Source organism: Ranitomeya variabilis, chromosome 5 (genome assembly GCF_051348905.1).
Source record: "Ranitomeya variabilis isolate aRanVar5 chromosome 5, aRanVar5.hap1, whole genome shotgun sequence".
Lineage (NCBI taxonomy): Eukaryota > Metazoa > Chordata > Amphibia > Anura > Dendrobatidae > Ranitomeya > Ranitomeya variabilis.
The window spans coordinates 223826059-223842694 of record NC_135236.1 but is presented as its reverse complement, the minus strand read 5'-3'; the positions used below and the strand labels follow the sequence as shown (position 1 = coordinate 223842694).

The 16636-nt window shown below is 44.3% G+C and overlaps 1 protein-coding gene across 1 annotated transcript in view; it reads right to left on the bottom strand.

The window, feature by feature from the left end:
* The window catches only part of LIPC (lipase C, hepatic type), a 370238-nt gene that overhangs the window by 28585 nt on the left and 325017 nt on the right, over positions 1 to 16636 (bottom strand). Inside the window, exons 7-8 of the mRNA XM_077263828.1 lie at positions 3703 to 3936; positions 2386 to 2628 (exon numbers count right to left, since the gene is read on the bottom strand). Of these exons, the coding sequence (XP_077119943.1) occupies positions 2386 to 2628; positions 3703 to 3936 (477 nt within the window). The remainder of the gene's footprint in view (positions 1 to 2385; positions 2629 to 3702; positions 3937 to 16636) is intronic.

Genomic DNA, 16636 nt, shown 5'->3' with positions numbered 1-16636 from the left:
AGCCCACAGAGAACTATATACAGCCCACAGCAGTATACAGCACAGAGCACAGCCCACAGAGAACTATATACAGCCCACAGCAGTATACAGCACAGAGCACAGCCCACAGAGAACTATATACAGCCCACAGCAGTATACAGCACAGAGCACAGCCCACAGAGTACTATATACAGCCCACAGTAGTATACAGCACAGAGCACAGCCCACAGAGAACTATATACAGCCCACAGCAGTATACAGCACAGAGCACAGCCCACAGAGAGCTATATACAGCCCACAGCAGTATACAGCACAGAGCACAGCCCACAGAGAACTATATACAGCCCACAGCAGTATACAGCAGAGCACAGCCCACAGAGAACTATATACAGCCCACAGCAGTATACAGCACAGAGCACAGCCCACAGAGAACTATATACAGCCCACAGCAGTATACAGCACAGAGCACAGCCCACAGAGAACTATATACAGCCCACAGCAGTATACAGCACAGAGCACAGCCCCCAGAGAACTATATACAGCCCACAGCAGTATACAGCACAGAGCACAGCCCACAGAGAACTATATACAGCCCACAGCAGTATACAGCACAGAGCACAGCCCACAGAGAACTATATACAGCCCACAGTAGTATACAGCACAGAGCACAGCCCACAGAGAACTATATACAGCCCACAGCAGTATACAGCACAGAGCACAGCCCACAGAGAACTATATACAGCCCACATCTCTTCTCTTCCTCCCCTCACCTCCTCCGAGAATGGCCCCACAGTCCAGAAAAAAAACAACCTCTCCTCACCTCTCCTCGTGCCCAGCGTTGCTTCCTGGTTCCTGCTCCTGTCTCAGCAGCTGCAGTCTGCCCGGGACACAGCAGGTGCGCGATGATATGACATCATCGCGCACCCGCAGTGTCAGAGGCAGAGCGGGGAATGATGGGAGAGGAGCGTCTGCAGACGCTCTCTCCTCCATCATTGCATTCAACTGTACCGGCGTCTATACGCCGGTATAGTTGAATGCGACGGCGGGGGCGGCGGATTGAGCGGCCCACCACTGGCACCGGCCCTTCTGGCATTTGCCAGAAGTGCCCTATGGCCAGTCCGGCCCTGTGTCAGTGTTATCAGCCTTAGAAACTCTAAATTGACAGACGCATCCCAACTGACCAGAGGAGACTGCAAGAAGCAGGTCTTTATGATCAAATTGCTGCAACAAAGCCACTACTGAGGAGACTTATTTTAGCCATGCCACACAAGAACAAGACATTAGATCTGTAGCAATCAGTGCTATGGAGTGATAAGTCAAAATTTTAGATCATTGTTACTATTCACCAGGGCTATGCTACCAAAAAGGGGAGGAATGCTGCATCAAATGACATGGCCTCAACAATTATCTGACCTCAACCCAATCAAGATTGTTTGGGATGAATTGGAGTGCAGAGTGAAGTCAAAGTGCTCAGCACTTCTGGAAAAGTTTGTTGGAAAGCCAGTTCAGATGACTATCTGATGAAGCTGTTTCAGAGAATGCCAATGGTGTGTTAAAGCTGTTATCAATATAAAAATGGGTACTTTGAGAAACCTATGGTTTATCACATATTCTAGTTAGTTTACCAAGTTTTCCTTTTCTTCTTGTTTCCATGTGTCCCTTTGTGGTTTTGTTGCCTTTAATCTGAATCTACAGTGTGCACATTACAATAAGAACAAGGAAAACAAGTGCAGGAATAACTGTATCCAAACTTTTGATGAGTACTATATTTAAATGGTAAATGGCAAAAATCTATGATACAAGGTTTAACTCTTATGCTATATGTATTTGAGCTCTAGTCAGAGATCACTCGGGTGAGAGTTACTTTGTGACTCCAATTCCTATCTAGAATCCACATCTTGATGAATTCTGCCTCACTGTATTGGCTGCCGGTATGATAATCTGAAATACATTTACTGAAGCATATGGTGAAATTCTCTTTGAATATTAACATTTCAGCCAATAATTTTTTTTTCAGAGACAGCTGGCACACTACCACCCTTGTCTTGTACATGTGAAATATTATCTGTGACATTTACAAGAAGATACAAAATATGATGCATAAAGGCAGCTGTTTTTGATGTCCAGAAAAACTGTATTTTCGGGCAGCAAATAATAAGTTCAAGTCTCGCTGTCATCATTTTTTAAAGGTTATTTATGGAGCAGTTTGTAACATTCTTTCAGAATTCTTCCTCTTGAGCATACATAGTCTGTCGGCAGACAGCTTAAATCTGTCAGTGAATGAGGCCACATATGTATCTAACCACAACGTGTCATAAAAATACAAAGGTTCAGGCAGAGCTAGTTGTATCTTCATGTAACATGTAGAATGTGATAGAGTAATACAACACCTGCTCCATCACTTACCTTTGAATGGCATGTTTAAACGTGTCTTGAGAAAGAGTCTCTGTCCAGGTCGCATTCCTTCTCTGTTGATATTGTACCCCAAAACAATGCATCCACCTTTTGGACATTTCAGGCACATCCCTTTCTCAAAGCTTCTAATGTCTTTACATTCATAGCCAATGATGTGTTTATCTTCATTTAGTATGGAATCAATGAAAAGGTGAACTGACCTCTCATGAGAACATTTCACAGACTGTGTAAACCCTTAGGATAAAAATACAACATTAATAGTAAAGTGGTCCTACTAAAAGCATGGAACCTATGAACTGCTATTTCAGAGGAAGACTTCTAAATCTCAATACACAATCTGCATCTGGGCAACTACCATGTAAAATGCTGGTGTCTTCTCATATGGCATAGAAGCTAGTAGACCCCCTCAGACAGGAGAGTTGGATGACAATGCTACCTCTACATCTCACAATATTTCATATATGAAAAGTTGACACCCAAGAATTACAGACCTCTGATTTTTTAGTTTGAAATGTTTGAAAAACAAACAACAAATCCTTTTTAGTTTATGTCAAGTCTTGTCCTGTTTGCTAAGTAGCATTGTCATGAGACCCACACATTCAAAGAAAAAAAGAAAATGCTCTCTTCTAGATCAAGTGTGATATTCACTTTTTGAAAGGTTTTACCATGGTAAGGAAACCTAATCTGTGTATTAGTTACTCACATACTGTTCGGGCAAATATTTAGAGACATGAACATCTGGCTAAGGGTTAGGAAAAGCTCTCTTGAAGACCAAGGCATAAGAATCTTGAAATACAACACAATTTGGATGAGATACAGCTATATTTATTTTCTTATTCCTTTGCAGTTTTAAACTTTTTACCAAAGATTTACCTGACTCCTCATCCTCTCTACATGTCTACAGTTCTCTGGAAACTGACCACCTTATCTGAGTTGTAGCCCCCAGCTCTTGTTGGTCTGTCTCTGCTTTATCTCTCATTATTGTTGAGTAGTTAATGTATATATCCCTGTGTTGTCACTTGTTACTCAGTCTGTTAAATTAACTGATGTTCATTGCAGGGAAGTAGTGATTAATTGCAGGGGGCAGCTGTCGCATAGAAAAAATCTACTTTTTTTTAACAAATGCAGTTTCTTCACGAATGCAGTAGTGAAGCATTAATTGAATTTGCTTACATGTTTTGTTTATTTAATGGGTGCTGCATGAAACGCAAAAAGTAAATTAAATAGAACTCCAAATTGTGCTGCATTCCAATTTACTAAAGTTATCTTCATTGCATGTTAGTGTTTCGTATAGTTATGACTTCTTACCAAAAATTCCCTGTTCTGCTATATGTCTGTACAAGTCTCGAAAATGGCAGCCAGGCTGAATGTCTCCTCCATTGGGATAAAAATCAAAGTGACCAACTCTCTCATTAATCCCAATACTTAATCCGATATGTTGTTGTGTGTTCGTATGAATGGAGTCAACAAAACTGGCATCATCTGGAGACAGGCGATCTATTGATGACATTCCTTCAAATAAAGGACCAGCAGGGTCAAGACCTATGAAAAAAACATACATTTAAGGATTATATTGGACAAAGCAGCTTGGTATTCTTAATTTTACCTTATGCATAGCATAGCCCCATAAGTGTTACCACAGATAACTCAATAATAGCCCCAGCTATTCACATGTTTGATTAAATACACCTAAACATAAGGATATCCTGATATCACTAGAATTTATTTTCTAGCATTTGAGATAGGACCACCTGACTGATAGATTTAGATAATTTTCTACATTTTACCTTTCTTTATTTTATATATTAGGTCTAAAATCAAATTTACATGGCCTGCTGTGAGGCCATAGAACACAGCCCCAGCTCTGGTTGATCTTGCCCCTCTTCCACATAAGAATTGTGACCCTCTGCAGGATTCCTCATTTCTAAAGGAACCACAACTTTACAGAAGTGGGGATCCAAGACCTGCCTATCTTACTCCTGATAATGAAATGAGCAGGACAAGTGTCTGACCCTTAAGGCCCCGTCTCACATAGCGAGATCGCTAGCGAGATCGCTGCTGAGTCACAAGTTTTGTGACGCAACAGCGACCTCAGTAGCGATCTCGCTATGTGTGACACGTACCAGCGATCAGGCCCCTGCTGCGAGATCGCTGGTCGTGTCAGAATGGCCTGGACCTTTTTTTGGTCGTTGAGGTCCCGCTGACATCGCTGAATCGGTGTGTGTGACACCGATCCAGCGATGTCTTCACTGGTAACCAGGGTAAACATCGGGTTACTAAGCGCAGGGCCGCGCTTAGTAACCCGATGTTTACCCTGGTTACCAGCGTAAATGTAAAAAAAAAAAAACACTACATACTCACATCAACCCCGTCAGGTCCCTTGGCGTCTGCTTTCTGCTCTGACTGAGCCGCCGTAAAGTGAGAGCGCAGCAGTGACGTCACCGCTGCGCTCTGCTCTCAGCTCTCACTGTACGGCGGCTCAGTCAGAGCAGGAAGCAGACGCCAAGGGACCTGACGGGCAACAGATGGTGAGTATGTACGGTTTGGGTTTTTTTACATTTACGCTGGTAACCAGGGTACACATCGGGTTACTAAGCGCGGCCCTGCGCTTAGTAACCCGATGTTTACCCTGGTTACCCGGGTGCTGCAGGGGGACTTCGGCATCGTTGAAGACAGTTTCAACGATGCCGAAGTCGTTCCCCTGATCGTTGGTCGCTGGAGAGAGCTGTCTGTGTGACAGCTCCCCAGCGACCACACAGCGACCACACAGCGACGCTGCAGCAATCAGCATCGTTGTCTGTATCGCTGCAGGGTCGCTGTGTGAGACGGGGCCTTTAGTTCCATTTTAGAAGCTAGTGGTGATAAAATAGCAACAGGAGGGTACATTTAGTTTTTTGCCAACTTTTCTATATGTTTCTACTTAAGGTTGCTTTAAGATTGCATTTATCTTACTGACAAGTGACAAACTGACTGGTCAGTAAATTTAATAATACGATGAAACTGTTATTACAGTGACAAATACTTTGTGTGCCTAGATTGACCTGTTATTCTTATTTACTGAATTTATAAATGAATACATAAAATAATGAACATCTAACGAGCAGTTACCTCAGTGCTATTCTATGTCACTACTGCACCAAAGGAAAAGTAGCATCAACCCCCCACTAATCCTGTAATATTATGGTGCAAATTACTAATCAGCAGTATTGTAATTCTGCATTGCTAATTAGTGAAGGCATTAGAGATATTCTTAGATATTTTCCGAACTTTTCTTATTAATTATTGTGCGGGATTAGTACTGTGAAGCTACTGCTAATCTTTGTAAATATAGCGTTAACAATATTCTAATCAGTTCCTACACTGGCGGCCGTCTCGCAGCTCTATGCTGTGTGTGGAGAGCAACACATTGTACAGATGAGACATTTTAGCTGAGTTTATATGTAAATAACAGACCCTGCAAAGCCTTAAAAATTATATATATATATATATATATATATATATATATATACACTGCTCAAAAAAATAAAGGGAACACTTAAACAACAGAATATAACTCCAAGTAAATCAAACTTCTGTGAAATCAAACTGTCCACTTAGGAAGCAACACTGTTTGACAATCAATTTCACATGCTGTTATGCAAATGGAATAGACAACAGATGGAAATTATTGGCATTTATCATGACACACTCAATAAAGGAGTGGTTCTGCAGGTGGGGACCACCAATGCTTTCTGGCTTATGTTTTGGTCACTTTTGAATGTTGGTTGTGCTTTCACACTCGTGGTAGCATGAGACGGACTCTACAACCCATATAAGTGACTCAGGTAGTGCAGCCCATCCAGGATGGCACATCAATGCGAGCTGTGGCAAGAAGGTTTGCTGTGTCTGTCAGCGTAGTGTCCAGAGGCTGGAGGCGCTACCAGGAGACAGGCCAGTACACCAGGAGACATGGAGGGGGCCATAGGAGGGCTGCAACCCAGCAGCAGGAATGCTACCTCAGCCTTTGTGTAAGGAGGAACAGGAGGAGCACTGCCAGAGCCCTGCAAAATGGCCTCCAGCAGGCCACAAATGTGCATGTGTCTGCACAAACGGTTAGAAACTGACTCCATGAGGATGGTCTGAGTGCCCGATGTCCACAGATGGAGTCTGTGTTCCTAGTCCAACACTGTGCAGGATGCTTGGCATTTGCCACAGAACACCAGGATTGGCAAATTCGCCACTGGCACCCTGTGCTCTTTACAGATGAAAGCAGGTTCACACTGAGCACATGTGACAGACGTGACAGAGTCTGGAGATGCCATGGAGAGTGATCTGCTGCCTGCAACATCCTTCAGCATGACCGGTATGGCAGTGGGTCAGTAATGGTGTGGGGTGGCATTTATTTTGAGGGCCCAACAGCCCTCCATGTGCTCGCCAGAGGTAGCCTGACTGCCATTAGTTACCGAGATGAGATCCTCAGACCCCTTGTGAGACCATATGCTGGTGCGGCTGGCCCTGAGATTCCTCCTAATGCAGGACAATGCCAGACCTCATGTGGCTGGAGTGTGGCAGCAGTTCCTGCAAGATGAAGGCATTGAAGCTATGGACTGACCCGCCTGTTCCCCAGATCGGAATCCGATTTAACACATCTGGGACATCATGTCTCGCACCATCCACCAATGTCACGTTGCACCAAAGACTGTCCAGGAGTTGGCAGATGCTTTAGTCCAGGTCTGGGAGGAGATCCCTCAGGAGACCATCCGCCGCCCCATCAGGAGCATTGCCAGGCATTGTAGGGGGATCATACAGGCACCTGGAGGACACACACACTACTGAGCATTAGGGTTGAGCGAAACGGGTCGTTCATTTTCAAAAGTCGCCGACTTTTGGCTAAGTCGGCGTCTCATGAAACCCGATCCGACCCCTGTGCTTGTCGGCCATGCGGTACGCGACTTTCGCGCCAAAGTCGCGTTTCAATGACGCGAAAAGCACCATTTCTCAGCCAATGAAGGTGAACGCAGAGTGTGGGCAGCGTGATGACATAGGTCCTGGTCCCCACCATCTTAGAGAAGGGCATTGCAGTGATTGGCTTGCTGTCTGCGGCGTCACAGGGGCTATAAAGGGGCGTTCCCGCCGACCGCCATCTCACTGCTGCTGCTCTGAGCTTAGGGAGAGGTTGCTGCCGCTTCGTCAGAAGCAGGGATAGCGTTAGGCAGGGTCCACTAACCACCAAACCGCTTGTGCTGTAGCGATTTCCACTGTCCAACACCACCTTCGGTGTGCAGGGACAGTGGAAGCTACATTTTTTTTTTTTTCTCTCAGCGCTGTAGCTCATTGGGCTGCCCTAGAAGGCTCCGTGATAGCTGTATTGCTGTGTGTACGCCACTGTGGAAACCAACTGCTTTTTTCAAAGCACATATCCTCTTGTTCCTTCCTTTCTGCACAGCTATCTTTTTTGTTTGTCCACACTTTTTATTTAATTTGTGCATCAGTCCACTCCTATTGCTGCCTGCCATACCTGGCTGAGATTACTGCAGGGAGATAGTAATTGTAGGACAGTCCCTGTTTTTTTTTTTTTTTTTTTTTGTGGGAGATTAAGATTTGCATTTCTGCTAGAGTGCCATCCGTGTGTGTGCCATCCCTGTGTGCACCATCTCTCACTCAGTGGGCCATAGAAAGCCTATTTATTTTTTTGCTTGATTTGGGTTCTAAAATCTACCTGAAAAAAAAACACTACATCAATCAGTGGGAGATTAATATTGTCCTCAGGGCTTGTGTGCCACTCCTGATCCTGACTCCTGTGAGCGCCATCTCTCACTCAGTGGGCCATAGAAAGCCTATTTATTTTTTTGCTTGATTTGGGTTCTAAAATCTAACTGAAAAAAAAATCACTACATCCATCAGTGGGAGAGTAATACTGTCCTCAGGGCTTGTGTGCCACTCCTGATCCTGACTCCTGTGCGCGCCATCTCTCACTCAGTGGGCCATAGAAAGCCTATTTATTTTTTTGCTTGATTTGGGTTCTAAAATCTACCTGAAAAAAAAAACACTACATCCATCAGTGGGAGATTAATACTGTCCTCAGGGCTTGTGTGCCACTCCTGATCCTGACTCCTGTGCGCGCCATCTCTCACTCAGTGGGCCATAGAAAGCCTATTTATTTTTTTTGCTTGATTTGGGTTCTAAAATCTACCTGAAAAAAAAAAACACTACATCCATCAGTGGGAGATTAATACTGTCCTCAGGGCTTGTGTGCCACTCCTGATCCTGACTCCTGTGAGCGCCATCTCTCACTCAGTGGGCCATAGAAAGCCTATTTATTTTTTTGCTTGATTTGGGTTCTAAAATCTAACTGAAAAAAAAAATCACTACATCCATCAGTGGGAGATTAATACTGTCCTCAGGGCTTGTTTGCCACTCCTGATCCTGACTCCTGTGAGCGCCATCTCTCACTCAGTGGGCCATAGAAAGCCTATTTATTTTTTTGCTTGATTTGGGTTCTAAAATCTAACTGAAAAAAAAAACACTACATCCATCAGTGGGAGATTAATACTGTCCTCAGGGCTTGTGTGCCACTCCTGATCCTGACTCCTGTGCGCGCCATCTCTCACTCAGTGGGCCATAGAAAGCCTATTTATTTTTTTGCTTGATTTGGGTTCTAAAATCAACCTGAAAAAAAAAACACTACATCCATCAGTGGGAGATTAATACTGTCCTCAGGGCTTGTGTGCCACTCCTGATTCTGACTCCTGTGAGCGCCATCTCTCACTCAGTGGGCCATAGAAAGCCTATTTATTTTTTTGCTTGATTTGGGTTCTAAAATCTACCTGAAAAAAAAAAACACTACATCCATCAGTGGGAGATTAATACTGTCCTCAGGGCTTGTGTGCCACTCCTGATCCTGACTCCTATGAGCGCCATCTCTCACTCAGTGGGCCATAGAAAGCCTATTTATTTTTTTGCTTGATTTGGGTTCTAAAATCTAACTGAAAAAAAAAATCACTACATCCATCAGTGGGAGATTAATACTGTCCTCAGGGCTTGTTTGCCACTCCTGATCCTGACTCCTGTGAGCGCCATCTCTCACTCAGTGGGCCATAGAAAGCCTATTTATTTTTTTGCTTGATTTGGCTTCTAAAATCTACCTGAACAAAAAAAACACTACATCCATCAGTGGGAGATTAATACTGTCCTCAGGGCTTGTGTGCCACTCCTGATCCTGACTCCTGTGAGCGCCATCTCTCACTCAGTGGGCCATAGAAAGCCTATTTATTTTTTTGCTTGATTTGGGTTCTAAAATCTAACTGAAAAAAAACAACACTACATCCATCAGTGGGAGATTAATACTGTCCTCAGGGCTTGTGTGCCACTCCTGATCCTGACTCCTGTGCGCGCCATCTCTCACTCAGTGGGCCATAGAAAGCCTATTTATTTTTTTGCTTGATTTGGGTTCTAAAATCTAACTGAAAAAAAAAACACTACATCCATCAGTGGGAGATTAATACTGTCCTCAGGGCTTGTGTGCCACTCCTGATCCTGACTCCTGTGAGCGCCATCTCTCACTCAGTGGGCCATAGAAAGCCTATTTATTTTTTTGCTTGATTTGGGTTCTAAAATCTACCTGAAAAAAAAACACTACATCCATCAGTGGGAGATTAATACTGTCCTCAGGGCTTGTTTGCCACTCCTGATCCTGACTCCTGTGAGCGCCATCTCTCACTCAGTGGGCCATAGAAAACCTATTTTTTTTTTTTGCTTGATTTGGGTTCTAAAATATACCTGAACAAAAAAAACACTACATCCATCAGTGGGAGATTAATACTGTCCTCAGGGCTTGTTTGCCACTCCTGATCCTGACTCCTGTGAGCGCCATCTCTCACTCAGTGGGCCATAGAAAACCTTTTTTTTTTTTTGCTTGATTTGGGTTCTAAAATCTAACTGAAAAAAAAAAACACTACATCCATCAGTGGGAGATTAATACTGTCCTCAGGGCTTGTGTGCCACTCCTGATCCTGACTCCTGTGAGCGCCATCTCTCACTCAGTGGGCCATAGAAAGCCTATTTATTTTTTTGCTTGATTTGGGTTCTAAAATCTACCTGAAAAAAAAACCACTACATCCATCAGTGGGAGATTAATACTGTCCTCAGGGCTTGTGTGCCACTCCTGATCCTGACTCCTGTGAGCGCCATCTCTCACTCAGTGGGCCATAGAAAGCCTATTTATTTTTTTGCTTGATTTGGGTTCTAAAATCTACCTGAAAAAAAAAACACTACATCCATCAGTGGGAGATTAATACTGTCCTCAGGGCTTGTGTGCCACTCCTGATCCTGACTCCTGTGAGCGCCATCTCTCACTCAGTGGGCCATAGAAAGCCTATTTATTTTTTTGCTTGATTTGGGTTCTAAAATCTACCTGAAAAAAAAAACACTACATCCATCAGTGGGAGATTAATACTGTCCTCAGGGCTTGTGTGCCACTCCTGATCCTGACTCCTGTGAGCGCCATCTCTCACTCAGTGGGCCATAGAAAGCCTATTTATTTTTTTGCTTGATTTGGGTTCTAAAATCTACCTGAAAAAAAAATCACTACATCCATCAGTGGGAGATTAATACTGTCCTCAGGGCTTGTGTGCCACTCCTGATCCTGATTCCTGTGTGTGCCATCTCTCACTCAGTGGGCACTGGGCCATAGAAAGCTTTTTTTTTTTTTATTATTATTTTGTTTCTAAATTGTCCCTGAAAAAAACAATTTATCTTATTTGGTTTCTAAAGTCTCCCTGAGGGAAAAAAAAAAAAAAAAAAAAAAGGTGGGAGATTAATATTGACATTTGTGCTTGAGTGACAGTCCTGCGTGTGTGGCATCTCTGTGATTTTGTGCCACAGAAAACAGAGTGTGTAACATTGTGCCTGATTTTCCTTGTGGTCTCACCAACCTGTTAAGGGATATTGAAATCATACTGAAGTTATAGCTTACCGTGTAAGTTGTTTGACAGCAACAAATAAAGTTACTTTGTTTAAGTTTTTAAAACAATGAGGAAGTCTGGTGCAAGAGGTCGTGGCCGTGGGCGTTCATTGTCAGCTGGTAATGATGGTAGTGGTAGTGGAGCATCAGGTGGTCGTGGGGATAAAAATATTCCACGTAAGTCTGGAGCTGTGGAGCCAGTTTCGTCGTCTGGCTACACAAGGCATCGAACGCTCTCTTTTCTGGGAGTAGGAAAACCGCTTTTAAAGGCGGAGCAGCAACAGCAAGTTTTGGCTTACATTGCAGACTCAGCCTCTAGCTCTTTTGCCTCCTCTTCTGAAACTGGTAAATGTAAAAGCAGCGCGTCGCTTGTGGATGTCCACGGTCAGGGACAAGTCGCTTCCTTGTCCTCTTCAGCAAAAACTACAACAAGAGAGAAGGATGCAGCAGGCGACACAACGGGTTACTCCATGGAGCTCTTTACACATACCGTCCCTGGCTTACAAAGTGAAACACTTAACAGGCCATGCCCATTACAAGTTGATTCTGACATGGAGTGCACTGATGCACAGCCACAGCCAGAGTACTATGCTGCTCCTTTGACTCAGACCACCACATTGCCCTCTCAGGGTACTGATCCACAATCAGACCCTGATGAGACTATGTTGCCCCGCCACGAACGCTATACCACCAACCGACACAGTGACACAGACAAAGTTGCACACGAGCTCGAAGAGGAGTTAATAGATGACCCAGTTATTGACCCCGATTGGCAGCCATTGGGGAAACAGGGTGCAGGCGGCAGTAGTTCAGAAGCGGAGGTGGAGGAGGGGCCGCAGCAGGCATCAACATCGCAACAGGTTCCATCTGCCGGGCCCGTATCTGGCCCAAAACGCGTGGCAAAGCCAAAACCTGTTGGAGGACAGCGTGGCCATCCGGTTAAAGCTCAGTCTGCAATACCTGAAAAGGGATCCGATGATAGGAAGAGTGCAGTCTGGCATTTTTTTAAACAACATCCAATTGATCAGCGCAAAGTCATCTGTCAAAAATGTTCAACTAGCTTAAGCAGAGGTCAGAATCTGAAATGTCTCAATACTAGTTGCATGCATAGACACTTAACCACCATGCATTTTCAAGCCTGGACTAACTACCAAACGTTCCTTAACCCCTCTGTGACCTTTGACGTACTATCCCGTCGAGGTGACCTGGGCCTATCTGACCCTTGACGGGATAGTACGTCATAGCCGATCGGCCGCGCTCACGGGGGGAGCGCGGCCGATCGCGGCCGGGTGTCAGCTGCATATCGCAGCTGACATCCAGCACTATGTGCCAGGAGCGGTCACGGACCGCCCCCGGCACATTAACCCCCGGCACACCGCGATCAAACATGATCGCGATGTGCCGGCGATGCAGGGAAGCATCGCGCAGGGAGAGGGCTCCCTGCGGGCTTCCCTGAGCCCCCCGCAGCAACGCGATGTGATCGCGTTGCTGCGAGGGTCTTACCTCCCTCCCTGCCTGCTCCAGACCCGGATCCAAGATGGCCGCGGATCCGGGTCCTGCAGGGAGGGAGGTGGCTTCACAGAAGCCTGCTCAGAGCAGGCACTGTGAAGCAGCCTGCACTTCAATCAGATCGGTGATCTGTCAGAGTGCTATGCAAACTGGCAGATCACCGATCTGTATTGTCCCCCCCTGGGGCAAAGTAAAAAAGTAAAAAAAAAAATTTCCAAATGTGTAAAAAAAAATAAAAAAAAATATTCCAAAATAATGAAAAAAAAAAAAATATTATTCCCATAAATACATTTCTTTACCTAAATATAAAAAAAACAAAACAATAAAAGTACACATATTTAGTATCGCCGCGTCCGTAACGACCCGACCTATAAAACTGGCCCACTCGTTAACCCCTTCAGTAAACACCGTAAGAAAAAAAAAAAAAAAACGAGGCAAAAAACAACGCTTTATTATCATACCGCCGAACAAAAAGTGGAATAACACGCGATCAAAAAGACAGATATAAATAACCATGGTACCGCTGAAAGCGTCATCTTGTCCCGCAAATAACGAGCCACCATACAGCATCATCAGAAGAAAAATAAAAAAGTTATAGTCCTGAGAATAAAGCGATGCAAAAATAATTATTTTTTCCATAAAATAGTTTTTATCGTATAAAAGCGCCAAAACATAAAAAAAATAATATAAATGAGATATCGCTGTAATCGTACTGACCCGAAGAATAAAACTGCTTTATCAATTTTACCAAACGCGGAACGGTATAAACGCCTCCCCCAAAAGAAATTCATGAATAGCTGGTTTTTGGTCATTCTGCCTCACAAAAATCGGAATAAAAAGCGATCAAAAAATGTGACGTGCCCAAAAATGTTACCAATAAAAACGTCAACTCGTCCCGCAAAAAACAAGACCTCACATGACTCTGTGGACCAAAATATGGAAAATTTATAGCTCTCAAAATGTGGTAACGCAAAAAATATTTTTTGCAATAAAAAGCGTCTTTCAGTGTGTGACGGCTGCCAATCATAAAAATCCGCTAAAAAACCCGCTATAAAAGTAAATCAAACCCCCCTTCATCACCCCCTTAGTTAGGGAAAAATAAAAAAAATGTATTTATTTCCATTTTCCCATTAGGGCTAGGGTTAGGGCTAGGGTTAGCGCTAGGGTTGGGGCTAGGGTTAAGGCTACAGTTAGGGTTGGGGCTAAAGTTAGGGTTAGGGTTGGGGCTAAAGTTACGGTTAGGGTTTAGATTACATTTACGGTTGGGAATAGGGTTGGGATTAGGGTTAGGGGTGTGTCAGGGTTAGAGGTGTGGTTAGGGTTACTGTTGGGATTAGGGTTAGGGGTGTGTTTGGATTAGGGTTTCAGTTATAATTGGGGGGTTTCCACTGTTTCGGCACATCAGGGGCTCTCCAAACGCGACATGGCGTCCGATCTCAATTCCAGCCAATTCTGCGTTGAAAAAGTAAAACAGTGCTCCTTCCCTTCCGAGCTCTCCCGTGTGCCCAAACAGGGGTTTACCCCAACATATGGGGTATCAGCGTACTCAGGACAAATAGAACAACAACCTTTGGGGTCCAATTTCTCCTGTTACCCCTAGGAAAATACAAAACTGGGGGCTAAAAAATAATTTTTGTGGGAAAAAAAAGGATTTTTTATTTTCACGGCTCTGCGTTATAAACTGTAGTGAAACACTTGGGGGTTCAAAGTTCTTACAACACATCTAGATAAGTTCCTTGGGGGGTCTAGTTTCCAAAATGGGGTCACTTGTGCGGGGCTTCTACTGTTTAGGTACATTAGGCGCTCTGCAAACGCAATGTGACGCCTGCAGACCATTCCATCTAAGTCTGCATTCCAAATGGCGCTCCTTCCCTTCCGAGCCCTCCCATGCATCCAAACGGTGGTTCCCCCCACATATGGGGTATCAGCGCACTCAGGACAAATTGGACAACAACTTTTAGGGTCCAATTTCTCCTGTTACCCTCGGGAAAATACAAAACTGGGGGCTGAAAAATAATTTTTGTGGGAAAACATTTTTGTTTTATTTTTACGGCTCTGCATTATAAACTTCTGTGAAGCCCTTGGTGGGTCAAAGCGCTCACCACACATCTAGATAAGTTCCTTAGGGGGTCTACTTTCCAACATGGTGTCACTTGTGGGGGATTTCTACTGTTTAAGTACATTAGGGGCTCTGCAAACGCAATGTGACGCCTGCAGACCATTCCATCTAAGTCTGCATTCCAAATGGCGCTCCTTCAATTCCGAGCCCTTCCATGCGTCCAAACGGTGGTTTCCCCCCACATATGGGGTATCAGCGCACTCAGGACAAATTGGACAACAACTTTTGGGGTCCAATTTCTCTTGTTACCCTCGGAAAAATACAAAACTGGGGGCTGAAAAATAATTTTTGTGGGAAAAAATTTTTGTTTTATTTTTACGGCTCTGCATTATAAACTTCTGTGAAGCCCTTGGTGGGTCAAAGCGCTCACTACACATCTAGATAAGTTCCTTAGGGGGTCTACTTTCCAACATGGTGTCACTTGTGGGGGGTTTCTACTGTTTAGGTACATTAGGGGCTCTGCAAACGCAATGTGACGCCTGCAGACCATTCCATCTAAGTCTGCATTCCAAATGGCGCTCCTTCACTTCCGAGCCCTTCCATGCGTCCAAACGGTGGTTTCCCCCCACATATGGGGTATCAGCGCACTCAGGACAAATTGGACAACAACTTTTGGGGTCCAATTTCTCCTGTTACCCTCGGGAAAATACAAAACTGGGGGCTGAAAAATAATTTTTGTGGGAAAAAATTTTTGTTTTATTTTTACGGCTCTGCATTATAAACTTCTGTGAAGCCCTTGGTGGGTCAAAGCGCTCATCACACATCTAGATAAGTTCCTTAGGGGGTCTACTTTCCAACATGGTGTCACTTGTGGGGGGTTTCTACTGTTTAGGTACATTAGGGGCTCTGCAAACGCAATGTGACGCCTGCAGACCATTCCATCTAAGTCTGCATTCCAAATGGCGCTCCTTCCTTTCCGAGCCCTCCCATGCGCCCAAACAGTGGTTCTCCCCACATATGGTATATCATCGCATTCAGGACAACTTGGACAACAGATTTTGGGGTCCAATTTCTCCTGCTACCCTCGGGAAAATACAAAACTGGGGGCTAAAAAAATAATTTTTGTGGGAAAAAATTTTTGTTTTATTTTTACGGCTCTGCATTATTAACTTCTGTGAAGCCCTTGGTGGGTCAAAGCGCTCAAAACACATCTAGATAAGTTCCTTAGGGGGTCTACTTTCCAAAATGGTGTCACTTGTGGGGGGTTTCAATGTTTAGGCACATCAGTGGCTCTCCAAACGCAACATGGCGTCCCATCTCAATTCCTGTCAATTTTGCATTGAAAAGTCAAACGGTGCTACTTCCCTTCCGAGCTCTCCCATGCGCCCAAACAGTGGTTTATCGCCACATATGGGGTATCAGCGTACTCAGGACAAATTGTGCAACAAATGTTGGGGTCCAATTTCTTCTCTTACCCTTGGGAAAATAAAAAATTGGGGGCGAAAAATAATTTTTGTGAAAAAATATGATTTTTTATTTTTACGGTTCTGCATTATAAACTTCTGTGAAGTACTTGGTGGGTCAAAGTGCTCACCACACCTCTAGATAAGTTCCTTAGGGGGTCTACTTTCCAAAATGGTGTCACTTGTGGGGGGTTTCAATGTTTAGGCACATCAGGGGCTCCCCAAACGCAACATGGCGTCCCATCTCAATTTCAGTCAATTTTGCATTGA